The following is a 22,611-nucleotide window of genomic DNA, read 5'->3' as shown; positions in this document are numbered from 1 at the left end:
AAAGTAAAAGTACCTCAAAATTGTACTTAAGTACAGTACTTGAGTAAATGCACTTCGTTACATTTGCACCACTGGTGCCCGTTTCTGCGCAAATGTGCGCGTCGGTGATTTAAGGCTCGTTGATCGTTGTAGGTTACGCGTGAAACGGTGACGGTGGATTCTGGGTCTTTTAGGACTAATAGTGGGGTCACAAGATTTGACGGGTCACGTATATCGGTGTGGGTTAGGTCCCCCCCCCCCCCCCCCCCTCCCCTGCACGGCAACACAAACTGCATCATCATCATCATTATTATCATCATCGTCGTCATAATCATCATCATCATCATCATCATCATCATCGTCATGTCGGTTGATCCATGCTCAGACTTTTCATGAATGAATCAATATTTGTATGTTTGGTTGGGTCATCGTTATAAAAACTGTAGCCATATAGTGGTGTAAAGTAACTAAGTACATTTACTTACTGTACATAAGTACAATTTTGAGGTATTTGTACTTTACTTGAGTATTTCCAATTTCCAATACTTTTACTTCTACTCCACTACATCTCAGAGGCAAATATTGTACTTTTGCTCCACTACAATTATTTGAAAACTTTAGTTACTAGTTACTTTTCAGATATAAATGATGATATTATGAAACATACATTAACCACTTTAGTCCCATTTTATACCTAGGCTATTTTCAAATATTTAGTACTTTTACTTTTGGTACTTTAAATACATTTTGATGTCAATACTTTTGTACTTTTACTCAGGTACATTTTTAATTCTAGACTTTTACTTGTAACAGAGTATTTTTATATTGCAGTATTGGTACTTTTACTTAAGTAAAGAATTTGAGTACTTTTTCCACCACTGGTGTAAAGTAACTAAGTTAATCTACTCAAGTACTGTAGCCCAGTGCTTCTCAAACCTTTTCATGCCAAGGACCCCTAAATTGATAGGTAGGCTATGTGGCCGCGGACCCCTACCTGAAAACATATTGTGCCAGGGACTCCCAGAAGCAAAGATGTGTTAAAAATGTTCGCCTTTTTAAAAAAAAGGTGAAAGATTTGCACATATTTTCAAGATTTTTCAAAAATAGCAGATCTACAAGCTTGTAGATCTGCTATTTTTGAATAGCCAAAGTATAAAATATGGATAAAGGGGTTAAATGATTGTGACGCTTTATTAACTCATTTTGCTGGGGACCCTCCGGTATCCCCCAAGGACCCCTGGGGGTCCCCGGACCCCACTTTGAGAACCAATGCTGTAGCCTACTTGCCAGTACACCTTTGAGGTATTTTTTACTTTACTTGAGTATTTCCCATTTTCAAAGCTTTTACTTCTATTCCACTACATCTCAGAGGCAAATATTGTACTTTTACTCCACTAATAGGGTTAGCATCCTTTTGTATGAAACTGTACCTCTTATTATTGTACCTCTTAGTATTCAATCAATCAATCAAAAGGCTAAAAGGAAACTACACAAAGAGTTAACATTTCTGTAATTAAATTATTACTGCACGGATAGGATTCAGTGGTGTAAAGTAATTAAGTACATGTACTCAAGTACTGTACTTAAGTACAATTTTGAGGTACTTTTACTTTACTCGAGTATTTCCAATTGTCCGTACTTTTACTTCTACTCCACTACATCTCAGAGGCAAATATTGTACTTTTACTCCGCTACAATTATTTGAAAACAAGTTACTAGTTACTTAGTTACTACTTTACATTATAAAACATACATTAATCACTTTAGCTCTATTTTATACCTAGGCTATTTGAATATAGCAGATCTACAAGCTCTACAAGATCTACAACTACAAGATCTACAACGCGTCACATTGCGACGCGTTGTGAACTTTTCAGTACTTTTTAGTACTTTTACTTTTTAGAACATTTTAGTACTTTTACTTTTGGTACTTTAAATACATTTTTATACCAATACTTTTGTACTTTCACTCAAGTACATTTTTAATTACAGACTTTTATTACTTGTACATTGCAGTATTGATACTTTTACTTAAGTAAAACATTTGAGTACTTTTCCCACCACTGATAGTATTATGCATTATCATGTTTATTTTGTTGGGTTGTGATGTTGCGTTTCCATTTACTGTTTTCATGCATGATACTTCTGTGTTTTTAGATTCTGGGCGTTTAGATTTCTTTTAGACCAGGGGTCTTCAACGTTTCTCAGACCAAGGACCCCTTAGCTGAGAGAAAGATGAAGCAGGGATCCCCTACTAATTGGCATAAGGACTAAATTGGGGAGAACAATCCCGTCCCACAGGTTGAGAACGACTGCTATACAAATATGAGGGACACAATAATCCAATGAATAATCACATAATTTATTAACACAATAAGGAAGTTATGGCCGGTGCAAACGTATGGTTTCTGTCAGGTGGAAATCTTGTGTGTCCAAAACTGTTACTTTTCATGAATTGGAAAAAAAGACAACCTGTGTTCCAATGGATCCAAGGTAGTTATTTAGTCACAAGCCAGTCGTTGGTGGTTGTCAAAGTGGGGTCCGGGGGGTCCCCAGTAAAATTTGTTAAAGGTCGACTTCATCCACTTTCAACCTTATCTTCGTATAATTGGTCCTCACTAATGCTCAGGATTATGGCACAATGTTTCCCCTACTCGGTCTGTGTCTCAGAGGAGGGCTGTGGACAGTTCAGAAACCTGCCTACCAGTGACATCATCGATGGGGAATCCAAGCTAATAGAGATTGCAGGCCATAGTTCTCGCTTTAATAACAAAGATTTAAATCTTGTTTGAAAAAAAAAAAAAAAAACCTGCCTAACGTTAGGTTGAAAATGGGTAAAGTCGGCCTTTGATGCATCAAAATAACTAACGCCAGCTGTCTGCATCATGCTCTGAGGGTTCTGTTGATGATGTTATCGTGTCACGCGATGATGTCATTAGATCGACGGTCTGTCCCTCTCTGAGCTTCAAGACCGCCAGCTTCACACTCCACCTGGGGGTGGGGGAGAGAGAGAGAGAGAGAGAGAGGGAAAGGGGGAGATGGAGAGAGAGACAGAGAGAGAGATAGACGGAGAGAGAGACAGACAGACAGAGAGGGAGAGATTTAAATGTGATTTCCTTACTTAGTTCTGTCACAATCATGATGACATTTTACTTGACGATTGATTGTCATACAAATAACTGAGTAACGATTGAATTGTGTTTTTGGCTTTGACCATTGGAACAGATAGGCTACACTATATCACAAAGAATAGAAGAGAGTGCCCTAACCTGTTGGTATTAGAGTCTCTAGTTGAATAGAATAGAAGAATTGAATATAATGTACTAACCTGTTTGAGAGTATCTAGTTGAAAGAATAGAATAGAATGTACTAACCTGTCTGAGATTAGAGTCTCTAGTTACACATCCCTATCTCTATAGTTGAATAGAATAGAATATACTAACCTGTTGGTATTAGAGTCTCTGGTTGAAGCAGTATAAATATAACCTCCATTCTTACTTCCTGTGACTGGGATTTTAATCTGCAACACAAAACAACCATCATCATATCATAATAATCCATACTACACTTTATAAGATACCTATACCTTCACTGCAACATATGCACTGTTCATTTACCTCAGAATAGTGTATTGATGGAACCCACATTGATTATTATATTGGTTATATACACACATACTCTTCTGAGCTAAATCAACAGAGGGTTGTACTGTGTTCAGATACAAAATGATTGCATCATTTCTTCTCCCAAAGAGATCGTAATGGCAGCCAACTGGACACACACTTTATCAGATGGAACACACAGTATATAAAAGCTGCAGTTTGGAACTTATTTGAATGAATAAAAGGCTAGTTTAAAGGCATGCTGTCGTAACATGGTTTTCAATTAAAGGTAGTATAAGTGATATGTTTTTGCTTAAAACGTTTTTGTATTTATCTCTTTGTTAAAAGGTTAAAGCTCTATATTGTGATAATCATTACTATAGAGTATTTTTTTTCAGTAACAAGTCTCTCCAGCTCTTGAGCAAACAGGAAATACATTTTAAGGTGGGTTGCCAATCAAGAGAGAGTACTCATTTAAGTAAAATGCACTCACTGCGCGTCATCACTTCCAATTTAACTTGTTTAGACTGTATGGCATATGCTGTATCCTTTATGAGTTCTCTCTTCTGATGGGAAAAAAACTGGTATCCCATTCTGAAAACGTATTTTCTGTTCACTAAAGAGCTGGAGAGACAGGGAGACTCCAGAACAAACACTCTATAGTAATGATTACTATCACGATATAGAGCTATTTAACACTGTTACTGAACAAACACTTTATAGGACAGTACTGCACGGGTCCAATTTTGAGAACCTGCGCCCGCCCGTCAATAATCAGATCCGTAGACCGACCCGTCACCCGTGATTATTTCAAAATACGAACTAGACCCGCCCGTCAAATAATGGACCCGCTGTCCGCCCGTATACCCGTGATTACACGCAGAGTATTATGTAAATAGCCTACAGACAGTCACTCAATTTAAAAGTGTTGAAATGTGTTGAAAAAGATAGCAGCCTTCAACAACAGCGCTACATTCAGTGGTCAGGTTCGTTCAGAAATCAAGTGAAGAACAGAGGAGCGAGCTTTAGCCCCGCACACGAACGTGCATATACGCAGTACGCATGAGTCGTTGTTTACATTGTCAGATGGTTTTAATTTGAAGGTGTACAGAATTTGAACAGTATGTTCAATGTGTTTTTGTGAGTTAAGATAACTGACCGGCGTGCTCCATGCCGTTGTGCTGTGTTAACAATTGAGTTTGGGCGGAAACAGTGCTCTCTGACTTTCACCATAACATGTTACCCACCCACCGTTTTCACCCATCAAACGCGGGTACTCGTCGGGTATCCACGGGTACCCCGCCCGTTGCAGGACTCTGCTCTATAGCAATGATTACTATCACACTATAGAGATATTTAAAACTGTTACTGAACACACACTCTATAGCAATGATTACTATCACAATATAGAGATATTTAACACTGTTACTGAACAAACACTCTATAGCAATGATTACTAACACTATATCGCAACACTTATTTCAAATGAGCTTGTAGATCTGCTACTTTTGCTGTTTTTGAATTTGAATACTGAAAAGTAACAGTTTTGGACATATGCGGTTTCCACCCGACAGAGACTATGTGTGTGTGTGTGTGTGTGTGTGTGTGTGTGTGTGTGTGTGTGTGTGTGTGTGTGTGTGTGTGTGTGTGTATGTGTGTGGTACCTGGGCAGTATGGGGGTCCACCCGGTTGCTTCTGTCTGTAAGGTGGATGTTGTGCACTTTTAGAGGCGGGGCTCCCAGGCTTTCCATGGCAACGGGACATGCCTCCAGCTGTTCCACAGCCAATCGGTGGTAATCCGACTTACTGAAGTTCTCTGATTGGACAGACGAAAGTGCAAGAGCAGGGAGGAGAATAATGACCAAACTTCAGAACTTTAGTCGCACGATAGCAAAATAGCAGATCTACAAGCTCACAACGCAAGCTATGGGTATCACAATCTGTATCGGGAAGGAAAAAATGGTATCGGTACAGTTTTCCATGACATTCACACAGAGCTAAGCCTGTCACAATATATATTATTACGCCATCTTATATTAACCCATTTAAACCGGGAAAGCATCTGTGTCATTTTAGATTTGAGCTATAGCACATACAAGCTCATAGTGCGTCACTTCGTGCCAAGCTATGAGCTTGCAAATCTTTGAATATATATATATATTTTTCATTCAACATTTTTAACTCAAATCCTTGCTTCTAGGGGTCCCTGGAACAACATATTTTGAGATGGGGGTCCGTGGCCAAATACATATAATTTTGGGTGGTCCTTCACATGAAAAAGTTTGAGCACCACTGATATAGTAACTAATACATGGTTCCATGTGTACTGTACTCACTCTGTATGAGGTAATACATGGTTCCCTGTGTACTGTACTCACTCTGTATGAGGTAATACATGGTTCCATGTGTACTGTACTCACTCTGTATGAGGTAATACATGGTTCTGTGTACTGTACTCACTCTGTATGAGGTAATACATGGTTCTGTGTACTGTACTCACTCTGTATGAGGTAATACATGGTTCTGTGTATTACTCACTCTGTATGAGGTAATACATGGTTCCCACACCTCCGCCCGTCAGGATGGTGGTGAAGATGGCTAACTGTTGTAGTTTACTGGTAGACACCCTCATCACTGCTGGAACTCACACGCACGCACGCACACCACACACACGCACGCACGCACGCACGCACGCACGCACGCACGCACGCACGCACGCACACACACACACACACACACACACATTACATTACAGTCATTTAGCAGACGCTTTTATCCAAAGCGACTTACAATAAGTGTATTCAACATAGGTAGGGAACGAAAACTACACACACACACACACACACACACACACACACACACACACACACACACAACAACAAGAGTAGACGAAGTACAGAGCCAAAGGTCAAGTTCACAAAGTGTTTAAGTGGTCTGACAATATTAACATGAATCCAACATAATAGAAATTATAATAATAAAATAATAATAATTTACATATGAAATAATAATCATTTACACAACACTGATGATAGTGTCTGTCAAACAAGTCTATGCAGCTTTCTATGACATCTATGAAAAAGTTTAATCTGCAACACGATTTTATTAAATATATCGTGGGGGGGTCCCTGCTTCATCTCTCCCTCAGCTAAGGGGTCCTTACTTTGAAGACCCCCCTAAACCAGAGAGAGAGAGAGAGAGAGAGAGAGAGAGAGAGAGAGAGAGAGAGAGAGAGAGAGAACGTCCTCCACCACTTATATTGACACATCGGCTCTGTAGATTATTTAGAAATGATTTTTGGGGAAAATGTGGATAAAAAATAATACATTCAAGACTAGCACAACGCGTCGCACTGCGACGTGTTGTGAGCTTGTAGATCTGCTATTTTCAAAAAAGTCATGATTTTTTGGGGGGAAAACGTGGATAAAAAAGAAAGACTTTTAACAACACAGATCTTTTATAGGGGTCCCCCAAAATATTATCACATGGGGGTCCACAGGGCATTAATTCGGGGGTCCTCGAAAAGGTTTGAGAATCACTGATCTTTAAATAAATCGATTCAACGTGGACATTTCAAAGTCACTGTGTGTGTGTGGGGGGGGGGGGGGGTACCAGGGCGTCCCCAGCAAAATGTGTTAATATAGCATCAGAATAATTTCAACCACTTTAACCTTTTGTACTTTGGGTATTCAAAAATACAGTAGTAGCTATTTTTGAAAAATCATGAAACTTGTGCAAGTCTTTGAATATATATATTTAAAGCGAACTTTTGTAACTCAAATCTTTGCTTCTGGGGGGGTCCCTGGAACAAAATATTTGTATATGGGGGTCCGCGGCCAAATACACATCATTTTTGGGGTCCTTGATATGAAAACGTTTGAGAACCACTGATCTAAACAACATGTAACATGCAGTTAAACTGATCTAAACAACATGTAACATGCATATAAACTGATCTAAACAACATGTAACATGCATATAAACTGATCTAAACAACATGTAACATGCAGTTAAACTGATCTAAACAACATGTAACATGCATATAAACTGATCTAAACAACATGTAACATGTATATAAACTGATCTAAACAACATGTAACATGCATATAAACTGATCTAAACAACATGTAACATGCATATAAACTGATCTAAACATGTAACATGCATATAAACTGATCTAAACAACATGTAACATGCATATAAACTGATCTAAACAACATGTAACATGCATATAAACTGATCTAAACATGTAACATGCATATAAACTGATCTAAACAACATGTAACATGCATATAAACTGATCTAAACATGTAACATGCATATAAACTTATCTAAACAACATGTAACATGTATAGAAACTGATCTAAACAACATGTAACATGTATATAAACTGATCTAAACAACATTTAACATGCATTTAAACTGATCTAAACAACATGTAACATGTATATAAACTGATCTAAACAACATGTAACATGCATATAAACTGGGAATGAAACATTCAATAAATAAATCAATACATTTAACCTCTTTTACCTTCCTATCTGATGGAGAAGGTTTACACGGAGTCCCGTCGCATATTGATGACGTCGCCAGGCGCGTCAAGTGATACATGCGGGAACAATGGAAGTAGGAATTTCCGGCCTTCAGAATAAAATGCCTGAATACTCAACGATTGATTGATTGATTGAATTAATCAATGAACCAATGATTGATTGATAAGCAGTTTGCAAAAAAAGCACAGGAAAGTAGGCCTACAGCTCAATACATGGTCTGCTAAGAGGATTATACCAAGAAAGCACTATGCCTAGTTTCCATTGGGGTCCTGTGTACTCAATTCATCAAAACATTTAATGAGAGACAAATATACAATACAAAGCAAAAACATCATATAAACGTAGTAATCAAAAATATAAATATGTACGGTAGGGGAGGGTAGTTTTTTACAGGGTATAGTTCCGAATTGCAGCCACATAGGTACTTTTTTATGACTGTTGGTAGAGCATTCTACATGTTGCTGGCATAGCAGTATAACAAATGTAATCCCTTGTTTGAGACAAATCTGGGTTGAAAGTGATTTGTGTGTGTGTGTGTGTGTGTGTGTGTGTGTGTGTGTGTGTGTGTGTGTGTGTGTGTGTGTGTGTGTGTGTGTGTGTGTGTGTGTGTAGAGGAGCCTAGAGGAGGCCTTTATTACCAAGGTCATTAAATACCAACCACTCCTACATACCATCTCAGAGCTGGGCTATAGACCAACTATTTGTTTACCAACATTGAGACTGGATGCACAGGTGATTGTTTCATGCAATCAATTTTCAACCTGTTGTTTCGGGGTGCTGCTGGTTTCACGCCCCAACCCCCTCTGTTAGCTAGTGCTGTGCGCCCAAGCGAGACCTGACAGAATGGGTTTCATTTGCAACCAGTATGACGCTTGCAAATAGTGTGACGTCGTCTGTTAAGGGGTCTATAGGTGCAGACTATTTGTTTTTATATTTGGCAGCATGGGACATACCCACAGGCTAGTTGTTAGAGGGCTTCAACAACTTAGGATGCCCAAAAGGTTTTCTATGTATTAAAACTGAAAGCCAAAAGCAGCTCTGGAACAAGTATAAAGCACAAATCAGTCTGTTGAGACCGATTAAACCCCAGCATCCCTATTCTTGGGGGAGGGGGGGGGGGGGGGGGACATTCACCAAAAATAGTCACAACGTGAGCTTGTAGAGACACTTGTAGACGATCTACAAGGGCCCACAGACACAGTCTGAGGCCACAGACACCTGGTGGTTGTTTTAGAGCTTTTGATTGAGCGAAGGTGGTTGTTTCCGAGCATTTGATTGGGCGAAGGTCAATGGAATGCATTTGGTTCAGTCCACCTTCTTTGGTTTTCGGTTCTTCCACATGACAACTCCAGTGAAAGCCCCTGTGCAGCACGCGCGCACGCACGCACGCACGCACGCACGCACGCACGCACGCACACACACACACACACACACACACACACACACACACACACACACACACACACACACACACACACACACACACACACACACACACACACACACACACACACACACACACACACACACACACACACACACACACACACACACACACACACACAAAAGCAGATCTGGAACAAGTATAAAGCACAAATCAGTCTGTTGAGACCGATTAAACCCCAGCATCCCTATTCTGGGGGGGGGGGACATTCACCAAAAATAGTCACAACGTGAGCTTGTAGAGATTTGGTGTAGAAGGGGGAAAAAAGAACGCTTCAAGTACAGTGCAACTCAGGTCTGTTTGACTAAGTATAGAGGGTCTAAGCGGTTAAACTGAAGTGATATTTATCAATTAGTATTATGCGGCACCCACTTTGAGTAACCCTGGCATTATCCATGTTTTGACCCATATGTTTTTACGCAAAGCAATGCAAAGCTTTCTAATCCATTTGAAACCCCTTGATTTGATTAAAGTTCCTGAGAGCATTTAACTGATTAAACAAATAAATGAATAAACATAAACACAATTACATTTTTGATGGATAAGAAAAGATGTTTAACTCAAAGAGAGTGAAGACAAGTGAATCCAGGTGGTTACACAGAAACTATGTACTTCAGTTAAGTACATTGTAAAAAAAAAAAAAAGTACTTTATCACAGAAATGATAACTTGATCAAATTCCACCATTTACGTATTAATGAACCAACAAACTACCCAGATCTGGTGTCTCTCTCCTAAATATCACTATAACATTATGCTTATTTTCTCCTAGTAAAGGAATAGTTCACCCAAAAAATGACTAACCCTGTGAGTTAGTAAAAGTTACTAACCCCATGAATCCTTGAATTCATGGGGATTTTGTTGTCAAACTTTAACAAGGGCAAAACGTTATTTAAAACATTCACTTACAAGCTGGACAGTAGTACTCCTCCCTGGATTAGACCAAGTTTGGAGTTCATACCTTAATATTTCTATATAGTTTTGCCTTGGCCTCCTATTTACTTACATTGAATTAAAACCTGGAATATTGGATCAGACAGGAAACAAAAAAACACAAACAAAAACAAAACATCTCCATGAATTCAAGGCTTGAGTAATTGACAGGGAAACATGTGTTTTGGGTGAACTATTGGTCCAAGTCTTCATTTTACAAGCATCTGCAGCATACAAAAAATAACTATTATCACTGGTCCAAACTCATTTCATAATCGCGTTTATTTCCTTTACAAATAAAAGGACCTTTCACCTGGTTTGTGCAACAGACTAAGCCACAATGCTGCTCTAAAATAAACTCATGCAAACGTCCCATTCTCTCTCTAAAAAAAAAGAACAAAATCCCATAATGACCATCTGTGTGTAATGTGTGACGTGAATTATTTCCTGCCAGTGTGGTAATAATAAAAACACTGCAGTTCTCACTAATGGCCTAAAATGTGTCACTATATCCCCTTCCTGCTGGCTGCAGAGAATCATTTTCATTCCATTTAAGTCTATGGGTATTTGACCAGACTTTACACTTGGATGTGTTACCTTAGTGATCATTGTCATAAATACTGCATGCTTTCAGTCCCTAGTTTAACCCATTCAATCCGGGAACACATGCCGTGTCATTTTAAGATTTCTTTGGCTATTCAAAAATAGCAGATATACAAGCTCACTGTGAGCTTGTAGATCTGCTATTTTTTGTATTCATTATTTTCAAAGCGAACATATTTTGTAACTCAAATCTATATTGTTCATGTCAAGGACCCCCAAAATGATATGAAAAAAAAATGTTGTTCCAGGGACCCCCAGAAGCAAAGATTTGAGTAAAAAATGTTTGCTTTAAAAAAAATATATATTCAAAGATTTGCTATGAGCTTGTATATCTGCTATTTTTGAATAGCCAAAGTATAAAATAACGGTTAAAGTGGTTACAGAGATGCGTTCCCGGTCTTAAGGGGTTACGCTCATCATGGTATGAAGCCCTCAACAGCACTGCTAGAAAAAATTCGATCCAGGGGAAAAGACACATTTGTAGATTGCAGTGTGTCGGAGTCACACAAAAAAAGACGATCTACAAGGGCCCACAGACACAGTCTGAGGCCACAGACACCTGGTAGTTGTTTTAGAGCTTTTGATTGAGCGAAGGTGGTTGTTTCCGAGCATTTGATTGGGCAAATGGAATGCATTTGGTTCAGTCCACCTTCTTTGGTTTTCGGTTCTTCCACATGACAACTCCAGTGAAAGCCCCTGTGCAGCGCGCACACACACACACACACACACACACACACACACACACACACACACACACACACACACACACACACACACACACACACACACACACACACACACACACACACACACACACACACACACACACACACACACACACACACACACACACACACACACACAAATAAAACAAAACATGTATATATATTAATAACTTGAATTCTGTTTTCTCAGTTCATATTTCAGTGGAAGCACAAAAAATGAAATTTGCTCCATCCATTTCATTTCTCCAGGTTCAAGAATCTTTCATACGTATGAAATACATAACTTTTACCCCGTGGCTGCGAAGTAAAACGGTGGCTCTCGACAGCCCTGCGATTGTGGATGGATCTTTCTGTTTACAGGCAATTTGAATAAATACGAAGAGGAGGAGGAATATGCGTGGCCACTGGCTACTGGAGCTGGGGGAAGAGCTGTGCACTTGGACGCACGGTCAGTGGTGTAAAGTAACTAAGTACATGTACTCAAGTACTGCACAATTTTTTTTTTTTTACTTTACTGTTTCCAGTTTCCAGTACTTTTACTTACTCCACTATCTCAGAGGCAAATATTGTACTTTTACTCCACTACAATTATTTGAAAACTTTAGTTACTTTGCAATTATCAATTGTTATATTATGAAACATACATTAACCACTTTAGCCCTATTTTATACATAGGCTATTTGAAAATAGCCGATCTACAAGCTCACAACGCATCACATCGTGTTGTGAGCTTGTAGATCTGCTATTTTTAAACATTTTAGTACTTTTACTTTAGGTATTTTAAGTACATTTTGAGTACATTGGAGAAGTACACAGGAGGTAACAACAGATGGTCACTCCTTATGTTGACTCACACATAGTCGGCATGTTTGAAATAGGTTTGCAAGAGTCGGCTGTTTGTAAGGAGTTTGTCAAGGAAAGGAGTTTGACAAGGAAGGACAGGTGATGATTGTTGCATCTACTGATACATTCAATTAATAAATACCACAATGACTGTTATATGAATTTTATCCACCATAGTGTGCGCTGCACATGTGTTTGTTCAGTGAGTGCTAGGCCTGTAACAATTATTACATAATCGCCTAATCGCAATTATTTGAAATAATCACTTATTTTTTGCATAATCTTCAAAACCGTCATAATCATTACCATGTTGAAAAATGTTCATATATTTTCTAAAATAGTTGGAAAATAGTGGAAGTAGCAGATCTACAAGCTCAAAACTAGATTGGCTATTTCCACTATTCATGTTTTTCATTTTTTTAAGTATAAGGTCATTAAATTATGCAAGTTACTTCTGCCCGGTGCACCCTTGTTTACGAAGCCTAAACAGAAATGTAATTTGTATTCATAATGCTGCAGTGTTCAACCACAGAAACGCAATTCAACCGTTAATCGCAACTATTTTAGCACCTATTAATCGTCGAGTACAATTTCATAATTGTGACGTGCCCTAGTGAGCGCACGGGCACATGCATTTGTCTCATGTGTGTGTGTATGTTGTTAGATGGGTGAGTTGGGAAGGACGGACGGACGGACGGACGGGGGGACGCGAGACTTGGTCAAGTCTTTTCCGGGGTCGGCAGTTAACCCATTCAAACCAGGAACGCATCTCTGTCATTTTTAGATTTCTTTGGGCTTTTCAAATATAGCAAATATTTGAATATATATATTTTCAAAGTGAACATTTGAAACTCAAATCTTTGCTTCTGGGGATTCTACAAATGTCTTCTAAATCCGAACAGTTTAAAAGCTATGTTTTAATAGCCAAAGAAATCTTAAAATAACACAGATGCGTTCCGGGTCTTAAAGGGTTAAAAAAAAGGTTGAGAACAGCCGTCCCCAGAGGCAGACATCTTATGATTTTATACTTTCCGTCTCTATCTCTTTCCGTCTGTGACTTAAAAACAAACAGAACCGTGGAAAAGATAGGAACAAGAGTTGGTTTGACAATGTTGTACTTCATCCATTAAAACTGGGAAAGAATCTCTGTCATTTTAGATTTGAGCTATAGTAAAGCAACATGTTTTTTAGCGGCGCGAGCGGATCCTGCTCTATACCTGACTTTGTCCGTGTTCACCGTCAACATTCTGATTGGTCAGACCCGTCAACGTCTGATTGGTCAGACCCGTCAATGTTCTGATTGGTCAGACCCGTCAACGTTCTGATTGGTCAGACCCGTCAACAAAGTGATTGGTCAAGCTTCACGTGACACATTGTCAATATATTTATTTAATCGTATAAACGCATTATAAACACATATCGATGACAAAATGTATCAAAAGCGCCGCTACCTTCACACAGGGTGTGATTTTTTTTTTTTACTCTTAGGATTTAGAACAGTGGTTCTCAAAAATAGCAGATGTACCAGCTCACAGCACGTCACTCTGTGCCGCGCTACGAGCTTGTATATATACCTTTTTTTTTAACACAAATCTTCTCTCCTGGGGGTCCCTGACACAAAACATTTTCAGATGGGGGGTGGGGGGGGTCTGTATCATTTTGGGGGTCCTTGGCACGAAAACGTTTGAGAACTACTGATTTAGAAGGCATTTGTAGGATCGGCCTCAGGTCTTAATGGGTTGAATAAAGTACTTGAGTAAATGTACTTTGTTACTTTCCAGCAGTGTACTCACCTATACAGAGAAGACCAAGTACAGCAGCGATTCCAGGAAGGATGACTGAATGCTCTCTGGGAAGAAAGTACCTGTGGAGCTCATGATCACTGTCCACGAAGGGCTGAAATATCATTATTATTATTATTATTATTATGACGTGTAGCTCATGATCATAATACATATAGTAAACCAAGAACCTATCATCAGTCTAACCGTAGAATATCAACACAAAACAAATCAATAAACTGTACATTGAAACACTATAGGATACCAGGTAGTGATGCGCGGGTCGGGTTTTTTCATGACTCGCCCCGCCCCGGAACCCAACCCGCCTCAACCCGCCTCGCGAACCCATATATAAATCTATGGCTCAAACCGCCCCGCGCCCCGCAGTCCGGGTTGAGCCCCGCGGGTCGTACCTATAATTCTGTAAATTCATGGTTAGAAAATAATCCCCAAGTGTATTCAAACTGTTTTATTGTTATTATTCTTATTCTTATTAGGAATAAAGACAAAACAAGAGCATGTGATTTATTTTCATTTTTTTGCGTGTGAGAGCGGCTGACCCGCTCACCCGCAGCCCGCATAATTTCCTCTGAAATTCTGACTCGACCCACCCGCACCGCGGGTTGACCCGCGGGTTACGGGTCAACCCGCGCATCACTAATGCCAGGTCAACAATGACCTGGCATCTGTCCACATAACATGCTATCTAAGTTACATGTTTCACCTTTGAATAAGCCTGCAAGGTTGTCGAGGCTACGGCAAGTGCTACGGAAAGTGCTACCTACGGGTACTGCATAAATATAAATTCCACTAATCTCATAGCCATATTCTTCATATCTGGACTTTACCAACCAAGTGTAGCCTACTTATTAACAGCAATTTGAACAAAATATGAAGCCAGCCCAGAGAGGGTGGCTAGTAAAAGTTAAATGTTGGCCTATTTGACAAGTGCAGAAACATAATTGCCTTGTCAGCTGGACACAGACACACACACACACACACACACACACACCTGCCCTCTGCAGTGCTCTAAACTGAAAGTGACTGGAGTCTGTCTCATTTCTCTCCAAAAGCCCTTGAATATGATGGAATATGATTAAGGATTACTGTGATTATGGTAAGCTAACATTTCATATCACGCACACCATACAGTAAGAACTCCTGTAACTTTCACTAGCCCCCCCCCCCTTTTTTAAAGTGGTAACGATATTTTCCGATATTACATTTGTATGCTTTTATCGGCCGATAATATCGGACATCCCCAATTATCATGTGTAGCTCATGAAACAATTGGGATTATAACTTGTAATCTGAAAGATAAAAGGTTTTTGTAACTATACAATGACACAATTAGGTAATAACTTGTTTAGGGTTTTTGCTTAATGTTATGATATATATGATATGCTTGTGTAATAACATAATGTTTATGTATAATAAACCCTAATATAATAATTGTGTAGACTCACCAGAACAATGACCCAGACGGAATAATATGTAAACAACAGCAAACTGAAGCAAACCAGTCCAACGCCTACTACTTGATCTGTCCCTGTAGCCTAGAGAGAGAGAGAGAGAGAGAGAGAGAGAGAGAGAGAGAGAGAGAGAGAGAGAGAGAGAGAGAGAGAGAACAAATTGACATTTCTGCCTAACTCCTACCACTGCTGCTTCATTGTCCTCAGCCTCAAAAATCACTTTTATAATTTTAGACAGAAAATATTGTTTTAATTGAACAAGCATTCTGATAGGCTGAGGACATAGGCAATAAGGCAGGGTGAATCATCAGTGTTTTTAGCGGCGCTTCCTGCTCTATACCTGGCTTTTGCGTCAACGTTCTGATTGGTCAGACACGTCAACAAAGTGATTGGTCAAGCTTCACGTGACACATGGCTATAAACACATTATAAACACATATCGATGACAAAATGTATCAAAGGCGCCGCTACCTTCACACAGGGTGTGATTTTTTCAAGAATAAGAAAATAGCCAATGTATAGGGTTAAAATTGGTACTCACTTTGGTGCTATATTAACTCCTTTTGATGATCAATATAATGTGCAGATAGTGTAGTGCCTCAGTAATCTAAGATTTCAGGTAAACAATGAACCTAGCATCAGTCTAAACAATATACTATCAAAATGATAATCTGTACATTGAAACTATAGGATACCAGGTAAACATAAACAATGAACCTAGCACCAGTCTTACCAATATACTATCAAATTAATAATCTGTACATTGAAGCTACTGTATAGGATACCAGCCAGGTAAACCAAGAACCTAGCATGTGTCTAGATAACATGGCATGTCAAGGCAAGGCAGAATACAGAATAAAAATACAGAGTGCAACAATGCACTTTAAAAGGAAATGGAGAATGTAATAGATACAATTGAAATGAGAAAGGAGCATAATCAGCATATACATTATAACACATACTCCCACCTTTGATACAAAACATAATACAAAGTGAGAGCACAGCTCATGTAAAGCCCAAGTAAGACCTAGCTGTTCTTAGCCATCATTGGGTAGAGCAATGTTAAATAAATGTTTTTAACTTGGACTTAAAAACGGCTATGGTTGGAGATTGTCTAATGTAACCTGGAATATTGTTCAAGGTTTGGTGCATATGGTGAAATGCTGCTTCACCATGTTTTGTTTCAACTTTGGGAACAACTCAAGCATGTCTAAGATGTAGCTGGGGCCCAGGCCCAGAGCCACAGAGACATTTATAGACAAGTAACAACATTTTAATAGTAATAGTAATTTTAAAAAAAATACAATTTTAAACCTTTGTATAAAAGCACTGTCCTGAATGTCTTATAAATGGACCTTATCTCATGGATTCTGGGCTCAAGATGAAAATATCATTTTAACCACATGAACTCTAGAAGCCTGAACATTCAGACAAAAATAGTGACGTGTAGTGAGCTTGTAGATCGTCTATTTATTGAGATTTGTAGATTTGTAGATTCTAGAGCTTGTGCATTATGAATCTAATTCTCTAGTACAGTTTTATTGGAGGCTATTCCGGGACCCCTAGGGGTCCTAAGAGCTACTACAGCCGCCAAATCTTTGTGTGATAGGAACTTAATTTTGTATTTTTACATTAACCACTTGAACCCTAGCAGCACTATTCTGGGGGGTACATTAACCGATCTACAAGTTCACAAAGCTTTGCGTTGTGAGCTTGTAGATCAGCTATTTTCGGCAAAGAGATTTGTCGGGGGGAAACATGTGTACCAAGTATTGAGGGTTTAAGTGGTTAAATGTCTGAAAATACACATGAACAAAAACATGAATTTACACGTGATAGTGCTGTCAGTGTCAAACAAGTCTATGAAGCTATCTATGAAATGAAATCTATGACAGAAGTTTAATCTGCAACACAATGTTATGTTATACAATATGTAGTGGGGGGGGGGGGGGGGGTCCTTGACCTTATAAAGATCTTCTACAGGTATACAAGGCCATTAAATAGAGATCTAAATTATCTGCAGGTACCTATACATACAAGGCTATTATGTACAGTGGTGGAAAGTAACTAAGTGCATTTACTTAAGTACAATTTTGAGGTATTTGTACTTTACTTTACTTGAGTATTTCCAATTTCCAATACTTTCACTTCTACTCCACTACATCTCAGAGGCAAATATTGTACTTTTACTCTACTACAATTATTTGAAAACTTTAGTTAATAGTTACTTTTCAGATATTAATTATGATATTATGAAACATACATTAACCACTTCAGCCCTACTTTATACATAGGCTATTTGAAAATAGCCGATCTACAAGCTACAAGATCTACAATGCATCGCGACGCATTGTGAGCTTGTAGATCTGCTATTTTCAAACATTTAAGTACTTTTACTTTTAGTACTTTAAGTACATTTTGATGCCAATACTTTTGTACTTTTACTCAAGTAAATGTTTAATTCTGGACTTTTACTTGTAACAGGGTATTTCTAGATTGCAGTATTGATACTTTTACTTAAGTAAAGAATGTGAGTACTTTTTCCACCACTGCACAAGGCCATTAAATAGAGATCTATATTCTCTACAGGTACCTGTATACAAGGCTACAAGGATCTATATAGATCTAAATCTGTACAAGTATTTAGACTATCAGTATCAGACTACCAGTGTCAATTCCTATATTATTCAACCACTGAAATGAGCCATTTAAGACTTAACTCCATCATATGGGGATGAGTCTGACAAGTTGTGAGCTTGTATCTGTTCTTTTAGGCAAGCGACACCGATTACAAACCGTTTGTAATTGTTTGAAACGAGGCTTTGTTTCTCAAACAACAATATGATGCATTAACAGCTTTCACACGAAAGTTCTATAGGATGATCTGATCACTGAACAGTCTATGAATATTAGTATTGATTTAGCCTTAGATTAAGACTCTCGTAGATGTATTTGATCGACTTTGACATTTTGTTTCTACGAATCTTGGCGACTACCCCCCAGTTGGCCCTGGAATGTCACCAGTAAAGCCTGTATTTCTCCAAACATGTACAAATGCAAAATATAAGGTGCTTACCCCCTTGCCACAAATGTTAACTAGGTGTCCGGAGTATTTGTGCAATGTATTAGTCCATACTTTTTAATAAAAAAGTGTTTTAATCCCGTCCGTGGCCGAACTTCATTCCCCCCTCGTTTATTTCCTGTTTACATTTAGTGTAATTCTGGCTTTCAGCAGATGCGCCCCGTCACTACCGCCCATTGGGAACTTCGGCCCGACAGATTCAGCCAAACACGGGATTAAAACACTTCTCTATTAAAGAATATGGCCTAATACATTGAACGAATACACCGGAAACCTAGTTAACATTTGGGGTAAGCGGCTAAACAGCTTATGTTTTGCATTTGTACATGTTTGGAGAAATACAGGCTTTACTGGTGACACTCTAAGGCAAACTGGGGGGCGGTCGCTGAGACTCTCGTAGATACGAAAGTAAAAGTCAAGACTCGATAAAATACACCTACGATAGTCTTGATCTAACGCTAGTATTGATTACGATGGTTAGTAAATCAATGTAAAGATGTCTAGTATTAAATGAGTGTTGAGTTTTCTCTCACCATTTCTAAACGTCACTTTAAGCTTCGTCGAGTCGTAGCGTCAAGTGAACCACTGAAGGAAACTACAGCACTACCGGCTATGGACTTCAAAATAAAATCCGCATTGGCAAGACCACGTGACCCGCTCATAGCAATACGAATACAAGAAGACTCACCTCAAGACAAACTCACCTCAACTGAAAAAGGAATACTCACCTCGGGGGTAGGAACAGTCACCCCGGGGGGTGGGTAAACTCACCTCAGGACCTGAGAACACTCACCTCGGAACACTCACCTCAGGGGTAGGAATACTCCCCCCGGGGGTAGGAAAACTCACCCAGAAAAACTCAATGGTGTAATGCCACGGTTCTCAAAGTGGGGTCCGCGGACCCCTGGGGGTCCGCGACGCATAGCCAGGGGGTCCGCGAAAATATTTCACAGATAAAAAAAAAAAGTTTTGATAAAAAATATTTTTTGATAAAAAATATGTTTTGATAAAAAATATTTTTGTATTATTATTTGTTTTTATGGGGGGGGGGAGGGTTAGTGAAAGTTGCATAAATGATTACTGTAATGGTGTGTGTGTGATATGAAATGTGAGCTTACAATAATCACAGTAATCATGTTCCATCATATTCAAAGGCTTTTGCAGAGAAATGAGACAGACTCCAGTCACTTTCAAATTAGAGCACTGCAGCAGGCAGGTGTGTGCGTCTGTTTCCAGCTGACGCTTGTTGACGCTCGTTAATGTTATAGGCATCAGAGGCAAATGCTTTTGCACTGTCAAATAGGCCAACATCTAATCTAAGATTAGTGGGACTCATTCAAATGACCACCAGTGAGTCCCGGGACTCACTTAATTAAAAACCTAACATCACTGTATACATATTAGATGTATTTGATATTTATTAGATATTACAATAGTGAAATGTATATCTAATAGTAACTAAAGTTCAATAATGCTTACTATAGTGAAATGTATATCTATTAGTAACTAAAGTTCAATAATGCTTACAATAGTGAAATGTATAACTAATAGTAACTAAAGTAACTAAAGTTCAATAATGCTTAGCTAAATGTAATTTAACAACATAAATTGACATTGGAATGTTCATTTCTCTGGGTTCCTACCTTTGTTTGTTTGTTTGTTTGATGGGGGCACAGGAGTGAAGGGGAGGAGGGGGGTTGACCACTTAACACTAATATCCCACTTAATGATTCATTGTTTGATATCTAATAGGTGGATGGGGCAAGGTGTGGAGCTGCAGACACATAGCAAATGACCATGCTATTTGCTATTTGCATTCCTTGTTCACTTTTCTGATGAAATCTACCTTCTTTTCTGATGAAATCTACCTTGTATTTAAAGCACTTTAATTAGCTAAATGTAATTAAACATCATTATGAAAGCATTCTGTGAAAATGGAAAGCTCACATTATGATGTGTGGAGCTGCAGACACATAGCAAATGACCATGCTATTTGCTATTTGCATTCCTTGTTCACTTTTCTGATGAAATCTACCTTCTTTTCTGATGAAATCTACCTTGTATTTAAAGCACTTTAATTAGCTAAATGTAATTAAACATCATTATGAAAGCATTCTGTGAAAATGGAAAGCTCACATTATGAAAGCATTCTGTGAAAATGGAAAGCTCACAAGCCGGTAGATCTACCTTTTTACCTTTTCTGATGAAATCTACCTTGTATTTAAAGCACTATTTAAAGCACTTTATTAATTCTATACCTTCAAAGAAAGAATTTAATCCAGATATGGAGTAATCCAGATATGGATTAAACATCATAGCTCACAAGCCGGTAGATCTACCTTTTTACCTTTTTTTAAACATTGGGGTGAGTATTCCTACCTCTGAGGTGAGTCTTCCGAGGTGAGTGTTCTCAGGTCATGGGGTGAGTGTTCCTACCCCCCGAAAATCTTTGGGGTGAGTATTCCTACCTCTGAGGTGAGTCTTCCGAGGTGAGTATTCCTACCTCTGAGGTGAGTTGGTTTTGAGGTGAGTCTTCTTGATACCAGCAAGACTACATGCATGTCTAAATATTTAGAACAGGGGTCTTCAACGTTTTTCAGCCCAGCAAGGACCCCTTAGCTGAGCGAGAGATGAAGCAGCCCCTCCCCACTACGTAGCCTATTGTATATTTGTGTTGCACATTAAACCTTTTCATAGATTTCATAGCTTCATATACTTGTTTGACAGCACAAATGTTGCATAAATTAATGTTGTTGTTTTTTTTAGTTTTTTTTTTACAAATTAGCTTCTCCATTAATTCATGTTAATGTGTATTTTCAGACATTTAAAGGTAGGGTAAGTGATATTTTTTGGTATTTTTTTGTTTTTGTTTTGTTATAAAGTACTATGATAGTAATCATTGCTACAGAGCGTTTGTTCGGTCACAGGGGTCTCTCCAGCTCTTTAGTAAACAGAATATAGTACATTCTCAGGTGGGTGACAAAATTTAAGCCAAATCAGGAGAGAGCACTGAAAATGCATGTTCTGTTTAATAAAGAGCTGAAGAGACATGGGAGACTCCTTTTACTGAACAAACACTCTAGAGCAATGGTTACTATCAGAATAAAGAGCTATTTAACACTTATTTTAACCAAAGTAAATCACTTACCCTACCTTTAACCACTTAAAGCCTCAATACTAAACTTGATCATTGGCTTTGTACTTGGTTTGCTCTTTCTTCCCTCTACATACCAAACCTCTTTGCCAAAAATAGCCGATCCACAAGTTCGCGCGAGGCCTTGTGAGCTTGTAGACCAGTTATTGTTGGCTAATGTTCCCCTCATTCCCCTCAGAATCCTATTACACAAAGATTTGGAGGACCCCCTGTAGTAACTCCCCAGACCCCCTGTTCATTACCCATGATTTAGAGGTCACTTTATCAGTGACTTTCAATTAAAATTTTCTAGAGATTCACGACACATGAAGTGAAATATCTCAAGGCCATTTTTCAAGGAACGCACCTCATCAAATATCCACTTTGAGTAACATTTCAAGTAATTAATGAATTCCTTATATTGCAATAATCACAATAACAATAACAATATACCTGAAA

The 22,611-nt window shown here is 38.7% G+C and overlaps 2 protein-coding genes across 6 annotated transcripts; both read right to left on the bottom strand.

Annotated features, from left to right (window-relative positions):
• Positions 1 to 2,320: 2,320 nt before the first annotated feature.
• coa1 (cytochrome C oxidase assembly factor 1) lies at positions 2,321 to 8,166 on the bottom strand. 4 transcript variants are annotated; one of them, XM_084057361.1, is made up of 5 exons: positions 8,118 to 8,166; positions 6,120 to 6,218; positions 5,246 to 5,397; positions 3,423 to 3,499; positions 2,321 to 2,970 (listed from the first exon to the last, which is right to left on the bottom strand). In XM_084057361.1, exons 2-5 carry the CDS (start codon positions 6,211 to 6,213, stop codon positions 2,844 to 2,846), a joined length of 450 nt encoding a protein of 149 aa, XP_083913487.1. In that variant the 5' UTR covers positions 6,214 to 6,218; positions 8,118 to 8,166; the 3' UTR covers positions 2,321 to 2,843. The 4 variants fall into 4 exon arrangements, with proteins under 4 accessions (XP_083913487.1, XP_083913488.1, XP_083913486.1 ...); XM_084057362.1 differs by having other exon boundaries at positions 6,120 to 6,215; positions 8,118 to 8,138; XM_084057360.1 differs by lacking the exon at positions 8,118 to 8,166 and having other exon boundaries at positions 6,120 to 7,585.
• A 1,155-nt stretch (positions 8,167 to 9,321) lies between these two features.
• On the bottom strand, positions 9,322 to 19,632 carry dpm2 (dolichyl-phosphate mannosyltransferase subunit 2, regulatory). 2 transcript variants are annotated; one of them, XM_084056623.1, is made up of 4 exons: positions 19,553 to 19,632; positions 15,932 to 16,021; positions 14,478 to 14,580; positions 9,322 to 9,498 (listed from the first exon to the last, which is right to left on the bottom strand). In XM_084056623.1, exons 1-4 carry the CDS (start codon positions 19,553 to 19,555, stop codon positions 9,443 to 9,445), a joined length of 252 nt encoding a protein of 83 aa, XP_083912749.1. In that variant the 5' UTR covers positions 19,556 to 19,632; the 3' UTR covers positions 9,322 to 9,442. The 2 variants fall into 2 exon arrangements, with proteins under 2 accessions (XP_083912749.1, XP_083912748.1); XM_084056622.1 differs by lacking the exon at positions 9,322 to 9,498 and adding an exon at positions 9,827 to 11,812 and having other exon boundaries at positions 19,553 to 19,621.
• Positions 19,633 to 22,611: the final 2,979 nt, after the last annotated feature.

This window comes from Gymnoscopelus microlampas (assembly GCF_963454915.1).
Source record: "Gymnoscopelus microlampas genome assembly, chromosome: 5".
NCBI classification, from domain to species: Eukaryota; Metazoa; Chordata; class Actinopteri; order Myctophiformes; family Myctophidae; genus Gymnoscopelus; species Gymnoscopelus microlampas.
Note: the sequence above shows the minus strand (reverse complement) of the source record. Positions and strands in the feature narration are given on the sequence as shown.

What these genes read in the sequence shown, in the direction of transcription:
- coa1 (XM_084057361.1), bottom strand. Translation starts at nt 6,213, where the DNA reads ATGAGGGTGTCTACCAGTAAACTACAACAGTTAGCCATCTTCACCACC. An exon ending in CATGTATTACCTCATACAGA is followed by an intron (nt 5,398 to 6,119) that starts GTGAGTAATACA and finishes CTGTCCAATCAG; the next exon opens with AGAACTTCAGTAAGTCGGAT. An exon ending in AGAGACTCTAATACCAACAG is followed by an intron (nt 2,971 to 3,422) that starts GTTAGTATATTC and finishes CCCCACCCCCAG; the next exon opens with GTGGAGTGTGAAGCTGGCGG.
- dpm2 (XM_084056623.1), bottom strand. An exon ending in CCGTCTGGGTCATTGTTCTG is followed by an intron (nt 14,581 to 15,931) that starts GTGAGTCTACAC and finishes ATGATATTTCAG; the next exon opens with CCCTTCGTGGACAGTGATCA. An exon ending in ACTTGGTCTTCTCTGTATAG is followed by an intron (nt 9,499 to 14,477) that starts GTGAGTACACTG and finishes CGTGCTGCACAG; the next exon opens with GGGCTTTCACTGGAGTTGTC.